General features: G+C 45.3%; 2 protein-coding genes across 4 annotated transcripts in view; one reads left to right on the top strand and one right to left on the bottom strand.

The window, feature by feature from the left end:
* Positions 1-6,739, top strand: part of lpar4 (lysophosphatidic acid receptor 4) — a 7,174-nt gene extending 435 nt beyond the window's left edge. The window contains exon 2 of the mRNA XM_062524227.1: positions 5,395-6,739. Coding sequence (XP_062380211.1) covers positions 5,666-6,739 — 1,074 coding nt within the window. The 5' untranslated portion in view covers positions 5,395-5,665. The remainder of the gene's footprint in view (positions 1-5,394) is intronic.
* A 7,725-nt stretch (positions 6,740-14,464) lies between these two features.
* si:ch211-126c2.4 (uncharacterized) lies at positions 14,465-25,652 on the bottom strand. 3 transcript variants are annotated; one of them, XM_062525477.1, is made up of 11 exons: positions 25,551-25,652; positions 22,154-24,775; positions 21,805-21,853; positions 20,628-20,750; positions 19,828-19,953; positions 17,854-17,976; positions 17,455-17,502; positions 17,021-17,077; positions 16,138-16,218; positions 15,960-16,042; positions 14,465-14,642 (listed from the first exon to the last, which is right to left on the bottom strand). In XM_062525477.1, exons 2-11 carry the CDS (start codon positions 24,743-24,745, stop codon positions 14,628-14,630), a joined length of 3,297 nt encoding a protein of 1,098 aa, XP_062381461.1. In that variant the 5' UTR covers positions 24,746-24,775; positions 25,551-25,652; the 3' UTR covers positions 14,465-14,627. The 3 variants fall into 3 exon arrangements, with proteins under 3 accessions (XP_062381461.1, XP_062381459.1, XP_062381460.1); XM_062525475.1 differs by having other exon boundaries at positions 22,154-24,764; positions 25,551-25,611; XM_062525476.1 differs by lacking the exon at positions 17,021-17,077 and having other exon boundaries at positions 22,154-24,764; positions 25,551-25,614.
* Positions 25,653-25,662: the final 10 nt, after the last annotated feature.

Here is a 25,662-nt window from a genome sequence, read left to right as displayed (position 1 = left end):
CATCGGTTCAGTCCAACAATAGTTGACAGTGACAGATGTCTTCTTTACTCCAGAATCGCACCTGTTTATGCTGTCGTTTCATTGTATGTGTGTTGTGTATTTTAAGCAATTTTAGGGTTTGTTTAATTCTAATTAACTACCCCGTTATAGCACATCAAGATCCCATAACTGGACTATTTGTTAGTTACAGATAGTCTTGGCCAGTAGATAGCCCACTTGACAGTGAGTTTACGTATAGGTTTATCCTATTTATTTTTTACTGAGAGAAAGGGACAGCTGAACTGACAAATTGATCTCTGGAATTTGATCTTTAGGTTCAGAGGGATTAGTCTGGACTATTAATTTCCCCTTCCTATATAGAATAACAGTATACTGTTGTGGCTTTTTACATGCAGCTGTTGGTGAAAGGGTTGGCTAGTTCCTGCAGCCCACTGCCTTGTAACTTGTAATTTACAGATGCTAGTTCAGCCAGTGGCGTGGCTACCAAACAAGAGGCTGATGTTTGTTCTGAATGCTGCTTGTGTTATCATTCAGACATAGATTTTGCAATAGACCCACTTAGAACGCAGACGGACATAGATTTTCCAATTACTAACATGCCAGAGTGAAACACAGCAGCATTGTTGTGGGATGGGATGCTGCAGGTGCCCAAATCCTCTCGGAATATGTTGTTATAGGCTACTCATTTATTCCTCGTTTAGCGCAATCTCATGTCAAGATTCATTTCATGATTGATTTGAAGGGACCTTCCCCCTAAACAAACAAGCAAAAAAAGATATGAAAAAATATCCCTTAGTTATCCCTGCTCAGAGCAACATCTAGCTGTGATTACTTTTGACCAGGGACTGACAAACAAACTGATTTTCATCTTGGTTCATTCTGAGCAAAAACATTTTTTCTTTTCTGTTCCAGTGTTCCAATGCCACTCCTCTAAATGACATTGGCTTTACAAATTGATCCATGGTCGGTGCTGGCACAATACTATAGGCTTTTTTTCCAGCCCAACAGTATTAGAACTAAAGTCAAAGCATGTTAGATATCAAGGTTAACAGTTAAAAACACTGTGCCCTGAATTCAGGCATGGGGTGAGATTTGAAAGTAGACATTTGCCTATAGCCTATAATATTAGATCTTCAAAAATGTCTGATAGCCTAACTTCAGGCACAGAAAATGTCTTTACTTTAAGCCCTATAATAGCCTATGTGTGGTGTTACCATCTGCATGACACTAGGCCTAGATATTTCCCTAGTGTCTCAGCCTATGTTATTTCACACAATGTTTAGGCTGATTACTTGGAAAAGGCAGCTAGATAGTGTTGGACATGAAAATCCATAATAGACCTATTATACAGAGGAGACATTGATCCACAAATTCTGACAAAATTAATCCTGTAAGGGTTCTGGAAAACACTGTGTTGGTGACTCTCCAAGCCTGTGGACATTTGAATAATATTCAAAGAAAAGTTAATTGGAATGATGAATAGGCTACTGTTATTTACCGGTTTATCTAAAATCGAAGTCGAACCAAGTGAAATTGGTTTTGTTCCTGTGTTTTGGTTACGTTTTCCTAAAAAAAATAGTTTGTTTCAGGTTTTCGTTTTCGTTCTTTGAACCATTTCTAATCCCTGCTTTTGACAGCCCACAGGGGGTAGCCTACTGTAGGCTGTAGTGCCTATGGCTACTCCATATATCATGGGTCCAGGCTACATCACCATTTAGGTTGCTTTTTGCCACAGCAAATAGAGCCACTGTTAGGACTACAAGCAGTTTGACTGGGGTTGATAGCAAGCTGGCAAAATCTGGTGACCATGGAAACCAAGTGCAAGAGCACAAATGAGGACCCCCAACCACCACCCCTCATGACACACACACAAACACACACACACACACACATACACACACACACACACACACACACACACACACACACACACACACACACACACACACACACACACGCATACACACACACACACACACACACACACACACACACACACACACTCACTCACTCACTCACTCACTCTCACACACACACACACACACACACACACACACACACACACACACACACACACCAAAAAAAAAACTGGCTGGCGAAAGAGGTAATTCAGATGACACTCAATATAACTAGAGAGTTCTCACATACACACTATAAAAAGAGACGTAGCAAGTAGAAGTCTGTGATGGGACTTTGACTATGAGCTGGTATCGTAAGATGGTAGAGACAGTCAGAGAGAGAGAGAGAGAGAGAGAGAGAGAGAGAGAGAGGTCTTGCTAGTACAGGCGTTGTATTGTGAGTTTACTGTGTAGGAGCGAGACGAGCTGTACAGTGCAGGCTTTGTGAGAGGGGGGTGTGTGGAAACGCTGTTAAGATGTCATTTCTCAGACTCCCCCTGCCCCCCCCCATACTGTCTGATGGACTGCACCACCAGCATTGCCAACCCCCCATGGGCTAGACCCACCACTCATTCAGTTTGGGGGGAGGCTCCGATGGTGAATGAAGAGTGGACAGTCAGTGGGGAAGGGGATTTCCTTTCCCTAAACAGCTTGTGCTTATTTGTGCTTAGGCATCAATTTTGGCACATCCGAGATGTCCTGAAAAGGACCTAGACTTCCAGGATAGTTTCTCTCTCTCTACATGAGTGGAATAAATAATTATGAGAAAGAACCAACATTTGCAACACTTTATAAACTGTATGCTTCTAGCACTGTTGTTCTTTTCAGAAGGGATGAATCTTAGTTCCGAATCATTCTTAGTGTCTAGCTGACTGTTAACTCCCAAGTCCTAGCAAATGGTTCCACTGTGGAAAATCATATAAATAAAAAGGGCTTAATCATAAGGCCAAACAGAGTCACTGTTTTTATATAACTCAAGGATCAAAGGACACTAGAGTCTGAGTAACTGACTCAGAAGGCCACAGAGTGAGAAAGGCAATGCTTGAACGGGCTCTCCAAAGGCCTCAATGTCCTTCCCTGTCCTCCCACATACACACACACACACACACACACACACACACACACACACACACACACACACACACACACACACACACACGCTGCCCTGTCCTCCTCCTTGCCCTCTCCACTGGACCTTGCCTGGACACTTATGTAACGTGCAGACGTGCCAGCGCTTCATAATTCAGCCCAAACTAAACTAACTGTGCCGTCGTGTGTGTTGGAGCTGCTGCGTGCTCTGCTCCGCTCCTCAGAGTCGCTGGTTCTGTTCTGACTCTGTGTTTGTGCCACGCTGGCGGACCACCTCGAGAGAGAGAATTCAGCACTGCCACCCCTCACCCACACCTACCCACACACATTCACACACACTTACATACAGACTTACAGACACACACACACACACACACGCACGCTTGCTCACACACACACACACACACACACAAACACACTTACACACTTACACACACACACACACACACACACACACTTACACATACACACACACACACACACACACACACACACACACACACACTTACACATACACACACACACACACACACACACACACACTTACTCACAGACACACACACACACACACACACACACACACTTGCACATACACACACACACACACACACACTTACTCACACACACACACACACTTACTGTACACATACACACACACACACACACACACACACACACACACACACACACACACACACATACACCACACACACTGCTCCAGGTAAGGTGCGAGGATGCCACATACCACCATAAGGAGCCTGGTGCCCCAATATAGCAGCTCGCTGGATGCCAGCAGGCCAGCACCCACTGCAGATAAGCAGGCGCTAAGCACTGGGCACAGAGGGGGGAGGTGGGTTAGCAGTCAGTTATTGAGTTACCATTCAAACCTTAACTTTGCCTTACCCTTAAAACAAGAGAGAGAGAGAGAGAGCAGGAGAGATAGAGAAAGCCTCTTTATTGAACCATCAAATGGATGAAAAGGCTGCTATATAGCCATACCATCGCTACACCAAAACCATTGAAAAAAGAGTTGATATCACTGATGAAATACAAAAGAGAGATTGAAAAGAGAGAGAGAGGGGTTGGAAGCCGCCATTAGTAACGACACACAGGCCTGAATGGGAAGAGGGAGGGTGTGAGCAGCCACTCTGACCAACTCCATTGTCAGCCCCCTCACACACTGACCCACCATTTGTTTTTGAAGAGAGAAAACAAGAAACAGGCAAATAACAGAAGTGCCTGTGAGTCGAGTTGAGCATGCGATCACATGACGTGACACTGATACCAATGGCCCCGTACAGGCTAATGGCGTGTAATGAATGCAGGCGGTGGGGGGGTGGGCGGGGGGGTTAGGGGGGACTTGAGGTCCCTGGGTGAAAGATCAGTTGCCTCCGGAGGAGGTTCGGGGGTTGACTTATATGCCTGCCGTGTCCTTGCATGCTAAGTGCCTATACAGTGGGCAGGAGTCTCTTGCGGTCTCTTGTCATTAACATGGGCCTAATGGGGTAATAACAGGCCCTGGGTCTCGCACAATAGCCTGGTTTCTCCCATGGGAAACAGAGGGCCTGCTACCGGACAGAGCCAGGGGAAGGAGCTAGGCTATGGACAGGCAAGAGGAGTTGTAAGGAGTAGTAGCATTGATGCTAGTTTAAGGCAATATTTCAAAACCCACCTTAGCCATTTATATGGAACTATCCATAGGGGATGGGAATGACTGAGTCCTTATCATGTAATGTTATTTATAATTAACAAACGTTAATATAGCATTACGTTATATTCAGTAGTTTATAAAGATCTTACATGCTCGTTTACTTAACATTTCATGTCATACACAAAAAGGCTGAGAAAACTATGTGGTATTCCCCATTACATCTATTTACAGTGCTCATGTGTAAATTGTGTGAAAGGATACGACTGATACATTAACTGATACATACCTAACAAAGACATGTTTTATGTTGAAGTATTACTTGCAAGAAATATTGCATAACATTTTTCTCGGATATTAAAAAAAAGGAACCCGTTATTTTTGGAAAGGATAGAGAAACAGGTAAGCATTTATTACAGGAAAGTTAGAAAGAGGAAGAAGAAAAACTGCTGATTTAGTCAGTGGATTTCCTGAGGCGAGGCCTGAATTGGAAGATACGGTGTCGGAGCGGCATGTTTCTCAGGTAGACATAAACACCCGATGCTATAAACAGTATGGGTGGGGAAGCCACAGAAGTGAGCTGTCAAACAAAACCACACAAATCACCGCGGCAAAATGCCAGGAGTGTCCACCTATTCAGCGCTCACACACTAACTCCAAGCCTTTGTTCTCTCTCTCTCTCTCTCTCTTTCTCTCTCTCTCTGTCCCCCCTCCCCTTTTCTCTCTCCCCCTTCTCTCGCTCTCTCTCTCTCTCTGCAGGAAACGGGGACTGGACTAGTCCTGTTGTCACAGACAAAGGCTCTTGCTCTTGTAACTCCCAGAATCCCTTGCTCCCCCAGCGGTGGCCATGACAAGGAGAAAGCGACTCTGCGGCCCGCGCTCTTGCTGACAGCCCCACGAGGTCGGGACTGTACGTAGAGGAGGGAACCCGCTTTTTTTTTGTTTTTTTTCGTTTCGGCCAAAGTTCTCGCCGAGGCCCCCGTCCCCCGAAAAAAAAAAAGGAAAACAACAACAACAAAGCCCCGTCGCCATGGCGAGCCTGGTGCTGAACGAGACGGGACTGGAGGACTGCGGCATCGACGACTCGTTCAAGTACAACCTGTACGGCGTGGTGTACAGCGTGGCCTTTGTGCTGGGCCTCGTGACCAACTGCGCGTCGCTCTTCGTCTTCTGCTGCCGCATGAAGATGCGCAACGAGACCACGCTCTTCATGACCAACCTGGCGCTGTCGGACTTGGTGTTCGTCTTCACGCTGCCCTTCAAGATCTTCTACAACGTCAACCGGCACTGGCCGTTCGGCGACTGGCTGTGCAAGATCTCCGGCGGCGCCTTCATCACCAACATCTACGGCAGCATGCTCTTCCTCACCTGCATCAGCGTGGACCGCTTCCTGGCCATCGTCTACCCGTTCCGCTCGCGCTCGGTGCGCTCGCGCCGCAACGCCGCCGTGGTCTGCGCCGCCATCTGGATCCTGATCGTGAGCGGCGGCATGTCCGTCACCTTCTTCTCCGCCACCAACCGCGCCAAGAGCAGCACCACCTGCTTCGAGGGCTTCTCCAAGAACACCTGGAAGACGTACCTGTCGCGCATCACCATCTTCATCGAGATCGTGGGCTTCCTGATCCCGCTGCTCGTCAACCTGGCGTGCTCGTCCATGGTGCTGCGCACGCTCCGCAAGCCCGCCACGCTCTGCCAGATCGGCACCAACAAGGAGCGCGTGCTGCGCATGATCGTGGTGCACCTGGCCATCTTCATCATCTGCTTCGTGCCGTACAACTCCGTCCTCTTCTTCTACGCGCTGGTGCGCACGCGGGCGCTGGACAGCTGCTGGCTGGAGCGGCTGGCGCGCACCCTCTACCCCATCACGCTGTGCGTGGCCACGCTCAACTGCTGCTTCGACCCCGTGGTCTACTACTTCACCTCCGAGTCCTTCCAGAAGTCGCTGACCACGGGGGGGAAGGGCCAGGGGGGGACGCGGCCCGAGAACGCGGCCCGCAGCGAGGCGGTCGTCTCGGGGGGGAAGGAGAGCAACGACACCGAGGTGGTGGAGGCCAATCAGCTGGCTAGCAACGGGAAAGAGCAGGTATCAGAGACCCAGTTCTGAAAGTGTGTGTGTGTGGGGGGGGGAGTGCTTCAGGGAAACTTATGAAAATAACGGACGGAGATCTTTGGTGAAACTGGGCTGAGCGTTCTGTGGCAGTTTGGACCAAATATTGAAATTGTTGGGGTTTTTTTTGAAAAATTAAAAGAGATTAACGTTGGATGTGGAGTAGCTGAACGGAAGATTGGATTTATGAGGGTTCTTTCTCCTAAATCGACTGGATTATGCTAAGACCAGGAAACGACTGGAAGTTGCTCGTTCGATTGGACATGTCACATAGACGTGGAGCCAGGAAGGATTCCATAGGGCCAAAAGCTTCTTTTTTTTGTAACCATTCTTGTCTCGTGACTGATATACTGTTTGGGGTTTTTACAATGTTGACACTGTTTGAAGCGAGCGCTGACTGTATAAATGTGTATGTGTTAGTTGTGTGTGTGTGTGTGAATGTAAAATGTAAATCTCTGGGTTAAGAGTCTTGTGACTGTGATGGGTTGTAAGGATGTTCTTCAGGAGACAAAACCATATGCTCAGTGCAGATCAAATGGTATTACATTGGTTCAGTGTTCAGTTTTTTCATTGCAATCAATGTTGTTATAACAATATTTGTAACTACTGCCAATGTAACTCTTCGATTTTGCGCACATAGGAATTTCTTTATATGAACAATCTTGGCTTTCGTATTGCGTGAGTATAAAGCACACAGAAACATACATACAAGGACATGGACAAACGCACATAAATGCACTGGATTACAAGTATTTCATTTGTGATGTATTTTCTAATGAGGCCTGTTATGATAAAGATCATTTTAATTTAGTTGTAAAAACTGTCCTGTTTTTAACAAAAATGGCACTTTTATATGTGGAAATTGTGTTTTAAGTGAAAGCCTTATACTGTAGATGCAGATGGGACTCAATTAAACCCATACTTTAGAAAAACAGCTTTGTTAAAGTGGATTTGGTTTTTGGTTTGGGTGGCAAGAACTGAAAAATGTCCCACATATAGAGGGAACTTCAACTTTCTCATTTCTCATTTCCAGAAGTTTCTGCCCGAAAAATACAATGAGAATGAGGTCAGACTAAAAAATCGCACTCACACCCACACGCACACACCAACCACACGCACACACCCAAGCACACGATAAGTTAACGTCAGACGCAGGTTATATGTCACACAAAGGCTTTTCTAAAGCCATCTTGTGTTCGCTCTTTGCTGGGACTGTGTTGTGGCTAGTCAAAACAAATGGATGTGTAATGTCTTGAAAAGAAGACACGGAGGAAAGTCTCACGTTCGCCACAGACGAGTCAGACGACGGGGCCATGAGAAACAGGAGATGCCAGAGGGCTCCATGTCCTAGACTGAGCATCCGCCAACCAGCAGCTAATTCCAGTGCGTCGCTATTCCCTGCCTTCTGCATTAAGAGCCAGCAGCCACTGTCGCAAGAGCAGAGAGAGGGAGAGGGCCATAGAGTCAATGCATAATGATGAAGTTGCATTATTGTAATGTTAGTGACTTACATGGGCAAAGTCTGAATGAGCATAGAGAGAAAGAAAGAGAGAGAATAGCCTTATGCAAAGGAGACTTGGAGCAGAGGAGGAAGGTTAGAGTACACATAATGATGAAACTGCACATTGTAGTCTAAGTGACTTACGTGGGCATGGCCTGAATAAGAGAAAGAGAGAAAGAGAGAGAGAGAGAGAGAGCAGCCTTATGCAAAAGAGAGCGAGCGGTCTAGAAATCCCTCAGTGTTGGGAGAAGCCTTGTGTTGTGTTGGAGGGGGTCAGGGGGCTTATTATGGAGCTGCAGCAAAGAAGCATTGTCTCGGGGATGAATGAATGGTCTTTAGCTTAATCACGACCAGGTCCTAAGAGCGGCCTTAATTCTCTCAGATATGTTGTTATATGGCCTTTTCTGGCACGTAGCGGTCATTAGATTAGCCAATTCCAAATGAACCTCTCTCTCCCTCTCTCCCCCTCTCTCTCTCTCTCTCTCTCTCTCTCTCTCTCTCTCTCTCTCTCTCTCTTCTCTCTCTCTCTCTCTGGCTGTTGTTTTGGAATGAGACAACATTAAGAGCTTAGCCACTAGCCTGTTGCTCCAGAAGCAGCACGAGGAAGTAGTAGGGCTGAATGGTACGTGCTGTTTGTGTAGGCCAAATGAGATTTGCTAGTCAAACAAGGATGCACAAACGGCATCTAAGCTCTGTCTATTTCCTGGTATTAAAGTCGATACATCGACTATAGCCATGGCCATCCATCCTGACAAGGGCAGCCGTGACCTACTGGTTAGGGCTTCGGACTTGGAACCGGAGGGTTGCCGGTTCAATCCCCGACCAGTCCACGGCTGAAGTGCCCTTGAGCAAAGCACCTAACCCCTCACTGTTCCCCAAGCACTGCTGGTTGGGGCAGGCAGCTCACTGCTCTGGGTTAATGTGTGATTCACCTCACTGTGTGTTCACTGTGTGCTGTGTGTGTTCACTAATTCGGTTAAATTGGGTTAAATGCAGAGAAACGAATTTCCCTTTTCACAGGATCAAAAAAGTATATATTCTATTCTATTCAAACTATAGGAGGTATGCATCGTGGCCCTAACACCCTGCTGACTCTTAACAAACTATGCTGGCAGAGTCTGTAAAACTACATCCACAATAGCTTGGTCATCCAATTTTCTGACCAACTCTAGGAAGTGTTTGATTCAATTCTGTAAATTGTACCCCTAAACACCCAGTTGAATCTGAAAACAATGCACTGACTGATTGTACAATGGAAAGGCATAGTAGATCCTGACAACTGTGGTGTGGAGTGCTGCGGGCCACTGTGCCTGCAGGAATTCACAGACAGACTGGAGTTTATCTTGTAACATAATATCATCTGACTCTTCCATGTGTTTATGTGTGAGTATGTGTGTGCGTGTTACTGTGTACACATACACGTGCCTGTGAGTGAGTGTGTGTGTGTGTGTGTGTGTGTGTGTGTGTGTGTGTGTGTGTGTGTGTGTTTATATGTGTGAACATGCTTGGTGAGTTTGAGTGACAGAGGCATCTGTCTGTGGGGGCGGCAGCCTGTGGGCAGAAAGGACCGTTGAGGGGAAGAGTGACATGAGAAATATGAGAGAGGGAAATACCGTGGCAGGTGTGTGTGTGTGTGTGTGTGTGTGTGTGTGTGTGTGTGTGTGTGTGTGTGTGTGTGTGTGTGTGTGTGCGTGCGTGCGTGCGTGCGTGCGTGCGTGTGTGTATGTGTGTGTGTGTGTGTGTGTGTATGTGTTTGTGTGTGTGTGTGTGTGCATGTGTGTGTGTGTGTGTGTGTGTGTGTGTGTGTGTATGTGTGTGTATGCGTATGGGAGCGTGTGTATGTGCATGCATGTGTGTTCATACATGTGTGTGTGTGTGTGTGTGTGTATGTATGTGTGTTGGTCAGAGAGAGAGAGAGAGGGATAGAGGGACAACATGGAAGGGTTTGTTAGAGCCAGATGGAGGGAAAGAGAAATGTTTTAGGGAAGAAGTGCACAAGAGACCACCGAGGTGGAGAAATAGTGCACAGAGCTGGAGAAAGAGCACCGAGGTGGAGAAATAATGCATAGAGGTGGAGAAATAGTGCATAGAGGTGGAGAAATAGTGCACAGAGGTGGAGAAAGAGTGTAGAGGTGGAGGAAGAGGGGGATCCTACACGTGGAAATGGAATGGAGTGCTGGAACAGAGAGGAAGATGAGGACTGTGAATGGAGTGCTGGAACAGAGAGGAAGATGAGGACTGTGATTAAGTGGAGGGACAAAGCGACAGAAAGAGAGAAAGAGAGAGAGAGAATAACACAAGAAATGAAGATGCAAATCAGAACATGAAAAGGAGAAAACAGGATGACGGATGAGTCCTCAAGAACATTAAGTCGAGTGTTACGCAAAAATGTGGAAAGCGCTTTCAAAAAGAGAGTGACTTAGCAGGGATTGTGACAAACTGTTGTTTGCACTTCTGGGAATGTGCGGCTCTTGCACAGGAAGTGGCCGGCCACTGGTTTAGGGGTCAGGGCTGAGGGGGGGCGGGGGGCAGTGGGAACACACAAGAGGGTCATGGCCCAGTCCTCGCCTCGGGCGGGTACGAGTCAGAGGTCACCAAAGACCGCAGTGCTACGATGGCCGCTCAGAAATACACACCGGCTAAATTTGTCCACCAAACATCCACGTGCTATTAATAAAAGAAACTCGTGGTGTGTGTGAGTGTGTGTGTGTGTGTGTGTGTGTGTGTGTGTGTGTGTGTGTGTGTGTGTGTGTGTGTATGTGCTCTTTTTGTGGATCATATACATTTGCTTCTCTCTTCAGGGTGTCTTCCTTGCTGTTGTCTAACTTTAGACGTTCAGTCATTTCCTGACTGCGTTTAAAAGCGCTTGAGGGTAGAGTTCACTGATACAATACCAGCCACTTGGTAGGCTAACAAGTGTTCCTGCGGATGGGTCCACTTTTCAGGACGGGAATAGCAACACGCTCAAGGGATGAGATCAAACTGTCCCGGAATAAACAAAATGTGCAAAAAGCAAGGCCTGTGTGTATCCAGAATATGCTATATATATATATTATCCTGTGGCAGACCTGATGAATTTAGTGCAGAAATGGGGTGAAGATGTAAAACAGACATCTGCGGAGACGTTTCCAGCTCCTTAACTGATGACTGCTGCTTGGCTCCCTTCCTGTCGCACCAGATCCTGACTAGTCGGCAAAATCGCTCCCAGGGGACTGGAGTCACAAGTTCACTCCGGAACTGTGGGGATATGTGTTTGTGGATAATCGGGATAAGAGAGAGTGTGTGTGTGTGTGTGTGTGTGTGTGTGAGAGTGAGTCAGCTATACAATTGTGTACCTGGCTACATTTGTGTGAAGAAATTAAGTTAACATGTGCATGTGTGAGATGAACTAGTCTGTGCCTCATGACATTTGTGTGTAAAAGTGTGTGGGTAGATTCTGTGTGTGTGTGTGTGTGTGTGTGTGTGTGTAGTGATGAGATTACAGCAGAGGCAGCATGTCCTTCTCTTATAGAGGTCTAATTTTATTAGGCCAGTCGGGGGTTCGGATGGATACTGTGTGCTTGCGGATAGAGCTCTTTGAGAGCTTGGTAACCTTGAGCTGTCTGAAGGCTGTTTTTATTCAACGGCAGCGAGAACCTTCTGCCAATAAACACGCCAAGGGCACCAAGTACCGTTTTACAAGCTCACACACTTATTAGCCTGTGAAAAGCCAAATCAAAACCACATAACCGATGCATATTACTATACCTTGAGTAAGCTGGAAAGGAACGGAGTGAATAGGATAAGGAAAGCATTTATCATAAAAATATCATAAAATCCACAAATTCACATAATCCACACAAAAATCTGGGGTTTATACATGGCAGCGGCAGTGGACCTGTAGGGGAATGTGCAGCTCTGATGTAAGATCAGTCATGTGAGTTGTATTTCAGAACTCGGAGTGAGAGTGGGCCTGGGGGCGCAGCTCCACGAGGGGGCCCAGGCCCAGTGCATAAGCCTTTGCAGCTGTGACAGCTCAACAACTTCACTATCAATACAACCACTCTCACACAGGAATACAATACTTCTCCCAAAGCTCGGTGTGTAGACTGAGAATAATGTCTGTTTACTGTCCACATAAAGCTCTCTTCGGGGTTTAACAGTGCAATGCTACCTGCTAGAAAACAAAGTATAAATCACACACAATCTTAGGAGCATTCGAATGTGTTTTCTGCATGAGTTGACATTTAGCTAGGCGTTTATGCACGTCTAATGTCATCAAATGCAACAAGTTGTGGAGGCAAAGAAGCAGGATACGCAAACTAGAGGCATTTCCTCGCTGTGATCGTGAGGAAACAGGTCATCATTAGTCTAGTTTAAATAGTTCTATAGTTTATAATATAATGTGTAAACATATGCCATTTAAAAATCAAATGAAAATATAAAACATAGAACTATGCATATTGTCTAAGTGCAATGAATGAAACCTGTTTATTGCTGACTATTGTTTTAAAATTTATATTGACATCTGGTAATATTTCATCCCTTAAGTGGAGTCAGCTTTTTTTTTAAGGAAGAAAGCCATTTTGGCACTAAGCTGAAAAAACAAAGTAGCGAGTCTTCTCCCCAGGCTTCCTCCCCCTACACAGCCAGAGCTCTCTAGCTTTGATTCACGTGTAGTTGATTATTCTTCTGATTGCTTGGGCACCTTAATAGCCTATATGAGAACCAGGTTTGTTTGTCTTATTATTATTTTTTATTTTTTAATCTCTACTGCTGGTAATGTCTTGCCATTAGACCATATGAAATGTTCTCAAATTGGCGTTGATGGTAGGCCTGTGTAGTCCGTTGGCAACATGTTATAGGCCTATCAGCAATGCTATAATGGATTATGAAGACATTAAATATTTTTTTTTAATATTGAAATATGTATTGCGAGACACCATTGAAAAACACATTCAACACGTTTCTGTTGTGAATCTGTATACACAATAGTGGCAAACTGTCTGACTAGTGTGCACTTAAGAAAGCATTTTGCTCGTCTTGACTCAAGATAATGATCCTGCAATCGTTTTTTTCCCCATTTTAATTTTCCACCTGCCATCAATGTCCCCCAAGAACAAAACAAGTTCAGATTGTTTACAGACCTGATGACAGCCCGCAACATTTATCTTCAAAGTAGTTTAAAGCTTTGGTCAGGTTGAATTAATGTGGACCAGATGTTATTCGGGTAGTCTATCAATAGGATGCCTTTGAGCATCTCAACTTAAACAGGCTGTGAGAATTTCCCTTCAGTCATGTGATTTCTCCAGAACTATACTGTTGAATTCATAAGGGTGTAGAGACTTCTGTTCCAGGGCTTCTTAGCTCAGGCCTGCCCCCAACTCGTCAAAACTAAGTACTTTTTTTTCAATTTAAAAAAAGAAGAAAAAAATCATCCATAAAAATTAACGGACATAATACACCATAGATATATTCAAAAACATGAATTTATTTTGATATTCATTTCCCACTGTGGCTTAGTAATGTGTCTGATGCTGACTCCGAGTCTCACTGAGACACTATTTAGTCATGACACATTATGGTTCGTAAGTACACACGTTAAAACACAGACAACCAGCAGCAATGAGTTAGCTGGGAGGACCAGCTTTTGTCCAATAAAGAATGCAATATATATATATATATATATATATATATTAGTGTGTGTGTGTGTGTGTGTCTTTAGACACTAGAGGACATCTCCAGATCAAAACAGTAACATATGACTGATTATGACAAGGTAGCAGACAGAATGAGCGATATCAGGGGAAATTAGATCATTATTACTTAAAAAAAGTGTATGTAGCCAGAAAACACATCACTGTCAGGTGGTGTTTTATTTCCCAGGCTGAATAGTTAGACTGACAAGTTCGACACAGAAGACTCCAGAGGACTGGCATGAATAAAAGAAAAAATAAATTGCACAGTTAATTCAAGAGATTATAGCCACACAGGAGAAAGTGGAGGCTGGATATAATGTTTCAGCACATGGCAACATACAGATAGCAGCAGGGGGGGTGGCATACTGTGGCTACATGTTCATAGCAACAGTAGAGTTATTTAGAATCAAAAACAAACAAACAAACATGTAATGCTCAGAAATTCCACAGACTTATTGACTTGATCTCCCATTGGACACAGCAACGTGTGTTTATAATACCGCGTGGCGTCAGAGCCATGCACAAATTCAAAAAGAAAACAAAAAAAGATAAGACACTACATTTATTAGTATATTTTGTACAATCATACACATATAGACACAAGTTAAATATAGTCATTCATTTTTTTTGTGGAATATTGAACAGTCAATATTCAATTAAGAGTAGCTCAACGCTGCCACCTGTGGGGGGTTCCCTTCACAAGATCCTAAGGGTTCTGCATCTAGTAAAAGAAAAAGAAAATATTGCCAAAAATCACTTCCCTGCTTTATCATTGCAAGTGAGTAAACATTTGAATCTTTAGTCAACCTAGACATTATGTAAAAGCAAGATAACCATCAGAACAGATGCAGTCACACAGTTGGCTATATGCCAGGAAGGATCTTCAGCTTGCTTACATATTTCTGGTGGCGCAGCAGCTGTGTTGTGCCGGCTGTTGCTTCAGCGTACCTGTTTACACGTCAGGGACCCGGTTGGGTGTTCATGAATGAGCATGTTAAAGGGATAGTTCGGGTTTTAAGACACGAAGTTATATGGGTTCCCTGTCAGCAACGTTGTGCATCAGCAATGACTTACCCCCCGACAGCGTCCTGTGAGCCGAGATCCAGCCGGTTTTTGATGCTGAAGAAAGTAGTCCGGCAAGTTTCTGGGGTCACGAAAGTAAAGTGTTTTTCTTCTCAAAACCATACGTGTTCAAAAGAGTGATATATTTGCACCACAAAAACGTAAAAAAAAATTCAAACCTCGTTATCTTGGCACTATTTTTCTCGATTCCTATCACTGCGCGCTACTGACAGCTGGACAACGTTTTTGTGGTGCAAATAGATCACTCTTTTCAACGCATATGGTTTTGAAAAGAAAAACACTTTACTTTCGTGACCCCAGAAACTTGCCGGACTACTTTCTTCAGCATCAAAAACGATCAAAAACCGGCTGGATCTCGGCTCACAGGACGCTGTCGGGGGGTAAGTCAGTGCTGATGCACAACGTTGCTGACAGGGAACCCATATAACTTCGTGTCTTAAAACCCGAACTATCCCTTTAAGATGCTGAAGGATTTATTGTGTACTTGGACAAGCTGCGACTGTCCTCATATGTGTGAAATTCTTGGTGAAAAGGCAGTCAAAGGACCGAGGCACGCCGATTTAGTGAAACAATTAGAAATCCTTCATTGCATTGGATTAGGCTAGCGCCTACATGTTTTGATACAAGTCTGCCTTTTCATCAAGAAATTTCACACATATACAGGACAGTCACAGCTTGTCTAAGTATCATTTCCATCCATTCTCGAAGAGCACCTGACTTTTTCTTAATTGATCTAACGCAGCACTAACGCACAATAAAGAGATGCCAAGATATTCAGTGTGCCACAAAAAGACACTGAATACAACAGAGGAAACCGATTTGATACAGCTGAGGCTCCACCAGAAACATGCACCGGCTAAAGAGACTTCCGTGGCAATTCTAAGCCAATACCAACAACTTCCTGAAAAGAGAGTGTTTACACCAAAAAAGACAAAAAAAAAAGAAGCTTGTGTACCTTTATTAACTGTGCCTTCAATGCTTCATTCTCCTGGCGTAGTTGTTGGTTTTGTTGTCGTAGACATTCACAGTTCTTGCAATCTGGGGGCATTTAAAAGCATATGGATTAGATATCTACAGCACCGATGATGCTAACGTGTTTTTAGCCACTAACATCAAGTATCCTCATACAGTACCTGTTTTGCAATCAGGATGCTCTTGCCCATCGCACACGTAAGTGCCCTCGCTGTCCAACGACGGGGCAGTCACCAATGAAGCTGTGGTGGAGCCGTCGTCACGTCAACCAAACAGAGTGAATTCAGAATTGTAGTCACACAGACACACAAGAACAAAGAGTTGTCACACAAGATTTCTCTTAGACAAAACAGGCATATGCTATCACTAAGAGATTAATCACATTTTTTGGGGAGGAGACATGTTCAAAATAAAAACAGAGAGCATGAAATGAAGGCCAAGGCTTGCAGGGTAATATGAATGACCAAGCAATAGAAAGCAAAGGGAAAGTGCCCAGGGGTGTGGGAAAAGCCATATGGAACCTTGAGCCCTTTTTGTTTTAACTTCATTTTCAGAATACCTTACTGTTGGGGTCAGCAAAGGCATTCATATGATGTTACCATTAGTAATAATTCTGCTTTTAAAGCAACACTAAAGCACTTTTCCTCTGTCACACACACGCTATTTATTTATCCAGCAAATAACGATGTCCACAGACAAGGTAGAGTATGTTGCATTAGTTTATCAAAGTATGATGTATTGCGACATCGAAGCAAGTAAAATGTGTAGCTTCTTCTGTCGCATTTCATCAAACTACAGATACACTACCCGATCTGGTAAAGTTATATAGTGTGGTTATAGCCGATAGAGGTGAAGTGAAAGCTGAAGTGCTGTTCACCCTGTTACGAGTCGATGAACCGCTCAAATGATTTTGGAAACATTATTTCAAAGTACAAAAAAACCTCTTCAGTGTTGCTTTTAATTGAGCAAAACAAAGTCTTGAGTTGTCCAGAAATATAAGGCAAAGCTCTGCTAACAAGCTAGCTGTAGCATGAGAGTGCTCACCAGATATAGTATGGTTTGAGGAGGAGGATATGGCATCTTCAGGCACGGTGGGAAGCACTAGCCAAGGCAGAAGCATGAGTTAACACACACACACACACACACACACACACACACACACACACACACACACACACACACACACACACAGATGTCATTTCAAAGCAAACCACAAACTCCATTTAGCATAATAGCATTCATTGTAAAAATACTGTATGTCTGCCTGCAGTCGGCAAACCTACATAGGCAGACAGACTTTTATTATGACATGTCAAACTTGTAATATTTTGTTATCTGAAGGGGTTTTTTTGCAACCCATGCAATGGAGTGAATTTGCCAGGAGGTGACTGGGGGGCAAAACACAACATAATGCAAGAAGCCAAGCCAATGAGTTGAGTAACATACATCTCATAGCAAAAACAACAGAAGACTCTTACCTGGACCTTTCTTCATGAGCAGACCAGACTTGAGCTTGGATGCTGGACCTTCCAAAGCAAAAACAAACAAAACAACAGAACACTATTATAACTCTATTCACCACGGTTCACAATTCATCACCTTTGAGATCATATAACAAACAGAAAGTCAAACATCACAGCGAACAAGAAATATGCAAGATGTTGCAACAGTAAGCCACTCCACAACTAAAACTAAGGCCCCGTACACACGCAGCCGGGTATCTGCTTGGGGTGGGGGATATTCGGTAAAAATACCCGGCTACGTGTGTACATAGCCTAATACACTAATAGATACAACATGAATAGAATAACTAAACAGACGCACACAGATACATCAAAATCAAAATAAAACAAAGCAGGGTGAATGCAGCTTCTTACCCACACTAGGCCTCCTGAGTTCCACCTTGGGCTCAGGCAGTCCCTTTCTTAATCCAGTGGAGGTTCTGGATGGTCTGCCTGCAATGGATACTGAGTCCTTGCTGACAGAGGTATGCGTACTATCTGGATGCAATAAGAACAACAAAAACAACAACTATTAGAGGGACTGTCTGTATCAATTAGCCGGACTGAACCGGTTAGCAGATCCGAATATGCCCAGCAGGTCCATCCCATTGTCGCCAGTCTTCGGGAATTCCGGTTTTACCACTTCCAGGAGCGTAAAACCAGCCGTGACATTAAATGCAAATGTAAACAGAACCCTTACCAAGCGGTTTCAGAAGTGCATTGTAATCAAAGGTTTTAAATGGAGTTGTTAAGTCAATTCCAAAGAAATTACACATTCCTGAGTTTTTGGTAATTCGGAAACGGACGTCAATGGGATCCTTTCCAGAAGGACCTGCGGAGCAAATTCCAATTCCCTAAGAGGGTCGTCTGGGTTCACCCAGGCTATGTGTTCCAAGAAAAGGTGTGCTTGTGGAACTCTGTCTGAGTCCTTATTAAAGGAACACTTTCTAAGCAGGTAAGAGGGATAACTATATTGTGTGGCGCAGTAATATCCTCACTCTTGCACTTTCAGTTTCACTTACTGCGCAGAGTCTAAGTGCTCCCAATATCTTCTGCCACACAATATAGTTATCCCTTTTACCTGCTTAGAAATGCACCACGTTTTCACCATACTTGGTTGTGTGACTACTCGTGTAACTGTATTTTAAAGGTATACTATGCAACGTTTTTCAGTTAATCAATTCGTTCCATACTGTTATATATGATTAAATGAGTCATTACCGGTTGAACAGTGTTTTTTTTGGCCGCTCTACTGGTCTGTAGCGGTAGAACCACACTTGCAACTTCAGCAGACCTTGGGCACGCACCCATGCTCTACTCCAGGAAGTGTCACGTAAAGTCTCATGAAAAGGCACAGCAGACTGACCGATTGAGGAGTTTTGTAAAATATACATGAGTTTTGTAAAATATACACGCTAAAGCTGTAGGGGAAGCTCTGCAGAGAAATATGCAAGCATAAAACGAGCGAAAATGAAAAGTGAAAGAGTGAAAGAGTGAAAAAGCGATGAAATCGCCAATCCTGCATAGTATGCTTTAGGATATTACTAAGGAAGCCTAGGAGCTGTAGTGCTAGTGGCCTGTTTTGTAATGCAGGTGTCAGAACCTTCAGAGCATTGTTGAGGAACCTGATGTATAAATTTATCTGTCGCCTAAATATGTCACAGAATTACATTATTATATTGCTGACCAATCCCAAACACAGCACAATTCGTTACCAGTCACCAATGTGGAGGTACTGGTATGATTGTCTTTTATGAAAATGTGTGGGGGAAGTTGTTGGTTTTTTTTTGGTGTTTGTTTGTTTTTTTTATGTAAGGCTGTTTGTGTGTTCTTCTATGGACCTTGAGTCTGACAAATAAAATGATGATGATGATGATGATATACCTTTAATAGGGAAAACATGGAGGTGTTTGGACACTTCTAACTTCATCTGTTTGGATCCTAATGAATGCATTGGGCTAGCTAAGTGCTGTCATAGTTGCGCCGCGCGCCAGATCCAGTGAGTGCACGCATTGAAACGTGGGAGGTATGCATCAACTCGTCTTAATTACTCTTGCATTTACTAAACTTAAAAAAAAAAGAAAAAAAAAACAAGACAGTTCCAACGAACTGCAATCTCAATCACATTGCGTTTGTACCGTAATTTCCCTGATTATTAGCCGCGGCTTGTACATTAATTTTGCAAAATGTCTTCCGCTATGAGGTTAAAATACAGGGGGGGGCAGTTAATATGGCATTAATATGGTTTTGTTTCTTTTAACTGGCATAAACACTGTCCTGCGGCTTATACACAATGCGGCTTATACGCGCGAAATGACTGTACTCATTTTGTGTGAGTGTGTGCTTTACCTTCTTTCGACCTCTTGGCTGGGCCTCCTTTGGGCTCCGGGACCGGTCTCTTCACACCCGCGGAGACACGAGTGGGCCGCACTGAGCTGGCTGCGGCCTCCTTGCTCACAGTGGGGATGGCTCCCTCTACAGGCACACAGAGAGAACAGCACCACGTTTCAGTTCCATTCAAAGCAGCGAATGCCATTTCCAGCCAACGGTCATCATAGGCTTATCAGAGCAAAGGAAATGTCTGAAAGTGGCTGCCGACTACAGACAGAGGAGTTATGTATGTAATCATCCATTTTCAAATCTTTAACGGCCGGACCAACGCCTGAATTCAGGCCCAGTGCCTGAGAACTTAAAGTAAACATATAAGTTCTGCAGCCTCATGTTCACCAATTCCCGTTTTACTTGGGACGCTGATGGAACCTCAGTTGTTATGAATTTATTATGCGTCATAACAAATATCAAAAGGTCATGTATTAAAAACAACTATAATGTTGGTAACCATAGCAACACAGAACAAAGCATTGCTGGGAGATTGACCATCATGCCAATATTTCTTTTCCCCCATGAACAAAACCAAAATGATGGTTTCCAACCCAGTAGTGCAGAATCAAGTAGGACTCCACATGACAGGTTTACATGCACATGCAATGCTTGTTTACACTGTCCAAGTTTGCCAATATGCAGGTCCCTGTATAATAAGCCTGTGCTTTGACATCATGGCATTAAAATAGTCAATTTTATGTGTAATGCTGTTTGTTGATTAGTTCATTATGACTGCTTATGTGCTCTGCTGTGCTCAGGACTGGTACCGTTGGGCTTCTTCTTGAGTCGTGTGGAGAGGGCTGGAGCCAGACTGAGACGTCTCTGAAGAGCAAGGGAGGGCTGAGGCACTGGAGCAGTAGAGGTGGCACTGCGTAATGCTGCCTTCATTCCTAACACACACACACACACAGTTATTCAATGTCAGTAGGGGCGAAATGGGCATCTGGCATACCGGGCGTTTTCCCTGTGGCTAGCGTTTGGAGAGGTGATGTTTGCTGTATGTGACAAAAACTGTTTTAGCATTCTCATATCGACACTGGATTGATCCAGGGCTTGACATTAATGATTGCCCGTTTGCCTTTGGCTACCAAATTGCCTGTTGCGCAAAATATAACACCAATGTAGAAGCTTCAACAGTAGCCAATATTGTACATACTGTAACATGGCAGCAACAAGATGAACTTTTCAATGGGCATTGAAAAAACTAGGTAGGGCTAACCACAACCACTCAAGCAACAGTAAAAGCGGATTTCCAGGCAGCATTGATCATCAGGATAATCATTAGCTTTTATCGCTACTTGCGGAGTGGTTGTGGTTAGCCCTACCTTGTATTTTTTTGTTTTTTTTAAATACCAAATCATTAATGTCGAACTCTACAAAAAGCCAATGATCTTAGAATACTATGTGGCCGCTCCGAAAGTCTAGGTCGGTAAGTCTAGGTCTAAGTCATTTCAATGTAGGTACTTTCAGTTTTTTTTGCTTTTTTGCACCTGTCTACTTGCAGTGCTCCATGGCACTTAGTTCAATAGATACTCATATTCAAGGGTACTGTCAGGATTGAGTATTAGTGGGTGTGGTTGGCCGATTGGAAGGCCATCTGAGCCAAATATGACCGGGCCAATTTTTTTGTCCCTGTCCGGCCCTGAATGCCAGCAAAAATACCAACATAACACCCAATCAATCAACAGGAAGTACAATTACCATTAGTTCAATTTATTTTAAGTGTATTTCTTTCAAATTGATTACTAAAATTAGCCTTGGTGAACCTAGGCAAACCGGTTAGCAAATTTGAATTTGCAAATTGCTAACAGGTTTGTCTGGGTTAACCCAGGCGAGACTGAAACTAGATAACGGACTCGACGATTGAACCTCAATCCAGTTAAGCGAGCAGGGCTATATTTACATAAGGGGAAAACTGAGAAGATAATGTTGAAGTTCTGTTACCAAGTGAGAGTCTGTTGGTGTTGGGAATACCAGATGGTGCCGGAATGCCCTTAAACAAGAAATAGAAAAAGTCAGTTGTTACGTATAAAGGCCCCAAAGCCATACGAGAAACTGGTTTACATTTGTATACTGGGACAAACAACTCAAGTAAAACGTAGTATACACAATTTAAAAAAAAAAGGGCTTAAATAAGAAGCTATCAGAAAGTCAACCTGGCCCATGCCTGAATTCTGGCACTTCACACTCTGTTCTAGTATTTAACAAGTATTTTTGTTTACTTTAGAAGCACTACTTCTGGCAACAACAAAATCACAACTTAAACATCAACCAATTCCCATTCTCCACTCACCTCTACCGTGCTGTTGCCCACTGTAGCCATACCCAGCAAACCAATCCTGCGCGTGGGTTTGGGGATGGTCCGGCGAGTGACTGGAAGGCCGGAGGACTTGGCACCGGGCGCCGCTGGTGCTGCCATGGCAACTGCAGGCCCTCCTGCTCTGGGTAAGGTGATGCCCGAGGCTCTGGGCACCACTCCCCGTCTCTGTGCCAGGCTGGCGTGGACGCCTGTTGCGCCCTCGCTGGGAGGTGAGATTTCAGCGGGGCTGGTTTCTGCTCCATCCTCACCAGGTGAGTCACTGCCGTCGGTGGCCTTGGCGGTGGGGCAGGAGGACGTGGTGGCCTTGGCGGTCGTCTTGGTGATGGTGGTGTTGGCGGGCAGCACCAGTTGCTTGCGGGCCTCGCAGACTCGGCTGAGGACGAGGTCGGCGGGCCGGGGGAAGGAGAACTCGCGGTGCTCGGGCATGGGCGTGGAGGTGACCAGGCTGCACGCCTGCAGGTCCAGAGAGTCGTCCAGCGCGAAGTGGGCCGACAGCCGCGACTCCGGCGCCGAGCGCTCCACCGTCACTTCGGCCTCCGACAGGTTCAGGTTCATCGTCAGCGTGGCTGAATCGGACACAGTGCCGTTGCCGGCACACGCCGGCGCATTTGCCACACTTCCCTGTGGACTGGTGCATTCAGCAGCAGAAGCTGCGGTGTCAGATGCAGGGCTGGTGCATTCTTCATTGACACCATTTGCTTTTTCATTGACTGCGGCATGGCCACGTGCCGTTTCCAGGCCAGAGCTCGGATTTGACACCTCCATCTCGACTGTGTTGTCCAGTTTTTGTACGCCGGACACAGAAGGGCTGCCGTTGCATGTGAGGTTCACCGTGCTGTTAACCACAGCCGCTCCAGTTACACACGGACTGGCGATGTGCGTCAAGTTCACCGTGCCATTAACCACAGCTGCCGCAGCTACACACGGGCTATCGCTGGACGTCAAGTTCACCGTGCCGTTAGCCACAACTGCGGGCGAGCCAACACCTGTGACCGCTGAACTGGTTAATTTCTGCACCTCTGCAGTAACGCTAGGTGAAGCATTTGAGGTGGTGGTAGTGCTCTGCAGCTCAACAGTGCTGTTCATTGGTCCAGCAGATGTGATGCTTCTGCGGTGTACCAGATCTACCGTACTGTTCATCTCCCCGGCGAGTTTGGTGGCAACGGGGGTTTCGGCAGCAGTCAAATCCAGCGTGCCATTGTGACAGACAGCCATAGGTGCGTTATTGGTGCCGTCACCATGTGGAAAGTCCACGGTGGTGTTGTGGTGCACAGGCATGGTAGTGTTGACCTCAGCTGCGGTGAACTTGCCATCATGTTCCTTATCCACCGTGGCGTTGAGCTCTCGACTGGGTCTGGAGACGCTGGGAGAAACTGCCGGACTGATCAGGCTGCCATCACTCCCCATCTCTACGGTGAGGTCTTGATGTGCGGTGGGCTTCTTTGAATCAGCGGCGCTACCAACACTGCCCGCCAGCTCCATCGTCCCGTTCATTTGACGATTCGACGAGGCATCAACATCAGAAAGGGCAACGCTGCAACCAGCAGGTACAGCCATGTTGGGTCCGCCACTACGCTCCAACTCAACGGTGTGGTCTCTCTCACCAGTGGATGTGTTGACGTCAGACGTCAGAGCAATACTCGGAGTGCTATTATTGGCCACATCAGTAGTTTTATTTATTTCGTCAGCGGACGTCGACGCGTTTCTCTCAGCAACACTTGGGCTGCTGTGGCCAGATGTCAGGTTGGTGGTGCTGTTCATGTCATCGGTCATCGGAACTGTGAGGTCACCAGCTGACCCAGGAGTGTTGCTTCCTCCTGGCAGATCCATGGTACTGTTTATGAGTATGGCTTGTCTGTCACTACTGGCTATAGCTGAGGCTGGACTGTCCCTACAAGGCGAATCCACTGCGTTTTGAGCACCGGTTGAATCAACTTCAGGAGTACATGGGACAGAGTAGATGGGACTTTTACCTTCACACTGCACATCCATTGCATCATTTTGGACATCCAACGTGACCGTGACCGTGTCTGGCAAAGGCACAGCGGTGGCCGTGCCAGCACCACCACCACCGGGCAATTCCACCGAGTTCGCCGGCTCAGTGGGTGTGGTGACAGAGCAGTCCATGAAACTCACCTTCATCCACGGTGGTGTCTCGTTCTCCAGAGTGGGAGAGGTAGCCGAGTGGAGGTAACTGTGCCTTTCAGCCTTCGCCCGAGCCACCGACGGGCTGCCGTCCAGGCAGAGGCGCCGGAGACCGGGAGTCAATCGGCCCGTGGTGAACGGAGACGCCCCTACAGACACGTCCTCTTGAAAGGAGGAGAGGTTGAACAGAAACGACTCTCTAGTCCAGGGTGGAGTCTCCTCCAAGATGCTGTACACCATCTGCTGCCTCCCTGCCCCGGTCTTGTTGGGTGACGGCAGGGAGGCGACTCCTTTGCTCACTTCCGCAGCGGCAGGATCAGCGCTGGATTCGCCCACCACTGCATCACGGTTCTGACCGTCGCCGCCGTCACCTCCGGTTGTGACATCGGCAGCTGTTGTCACGCTGTCATTCACGCTCATCTTGCACACTCCCGGAGTGCTACAATGTACCTTCAGAGGGAGGGGGATAACAAAAACCAACAACAAATATGAATAACATAAATCTGATCAACAATGTTTGATAGATCACAGCTGCAAAAGACCTGCCACAAGCTTCTCGTTCATAAAGTAAAGTGTCAAGCCTAATGTAAATTCTTAAAAACATATTATCAAACATATTTTTTCGTTTCTCTTGTGTACAATGGTATTCACACACAATACAATAGCAAACAACATTACATATTCCAACAGAGCTATGCAGAAGTATGGCTGCTTGAAAACATAACTTCTGATTATTCTTGGTTTGCAGAACGTCTGTGGCCAAAACATCTTCACGTTTTAGTAAACATGAGCATGAAGCCATAACTTCCCGGTTCAAAGACAGGCCGTGTATGGTGAGTGTCAAATATGGCAACTTAACTCTCTGGTCAAGGAGCTGGCAACAAATGAACGATGCATTTGGAATCATCTAGCTAGCTAGCCTACTCAAGTTAGCAAGATGCGTTAAATACATTAGCAACAAGGTTGATTCAAGAGACACATCTAATCCAAAATCTACCCCTAATTTACAACGATCCAAGTCATCAAGGATTCAAAGATTCAGATGTTAACGTTCAAGCTTATGGCTAAGTTAACTAGCGAGAGCTCCTTTAGCTGTCAGGTTCAAAGTAGTTTAAGCAACAGACACTTCCCTTGATGACAACACGAAGTTAACATAGAAAATGGAGTACAACAACTATACAAAGCATTACAAAGACATAACTTAGGACAGATATGTTTTACTTACAATGTCCACTGCAAAGAATCTTTGGAATGCAGTGTCGCTGGAGATTTTAACAACCTACCGCTTTGGTTCAAAATGAGCATCACATATTACGATTGGTTAGTACCGGCATGCA

Source organism: Sardina pilchardus, chromosome 21, assembly GCF_963854185.1.
Source record: "Sardina pilchardus chromosome 21, fSarPil1.1, whole genome shotgun sequence".
In the NCBI taxonomy this organism is placed as follows: Eukaryota; Metazoa; Chordata; class Actinopteri; order Clupeiformes; family Clupeidae; genus Sardina; species Sardina pilchardus.
This window is presented reverse-complemented; position numbering and strand designations above follow the sequence as displayed.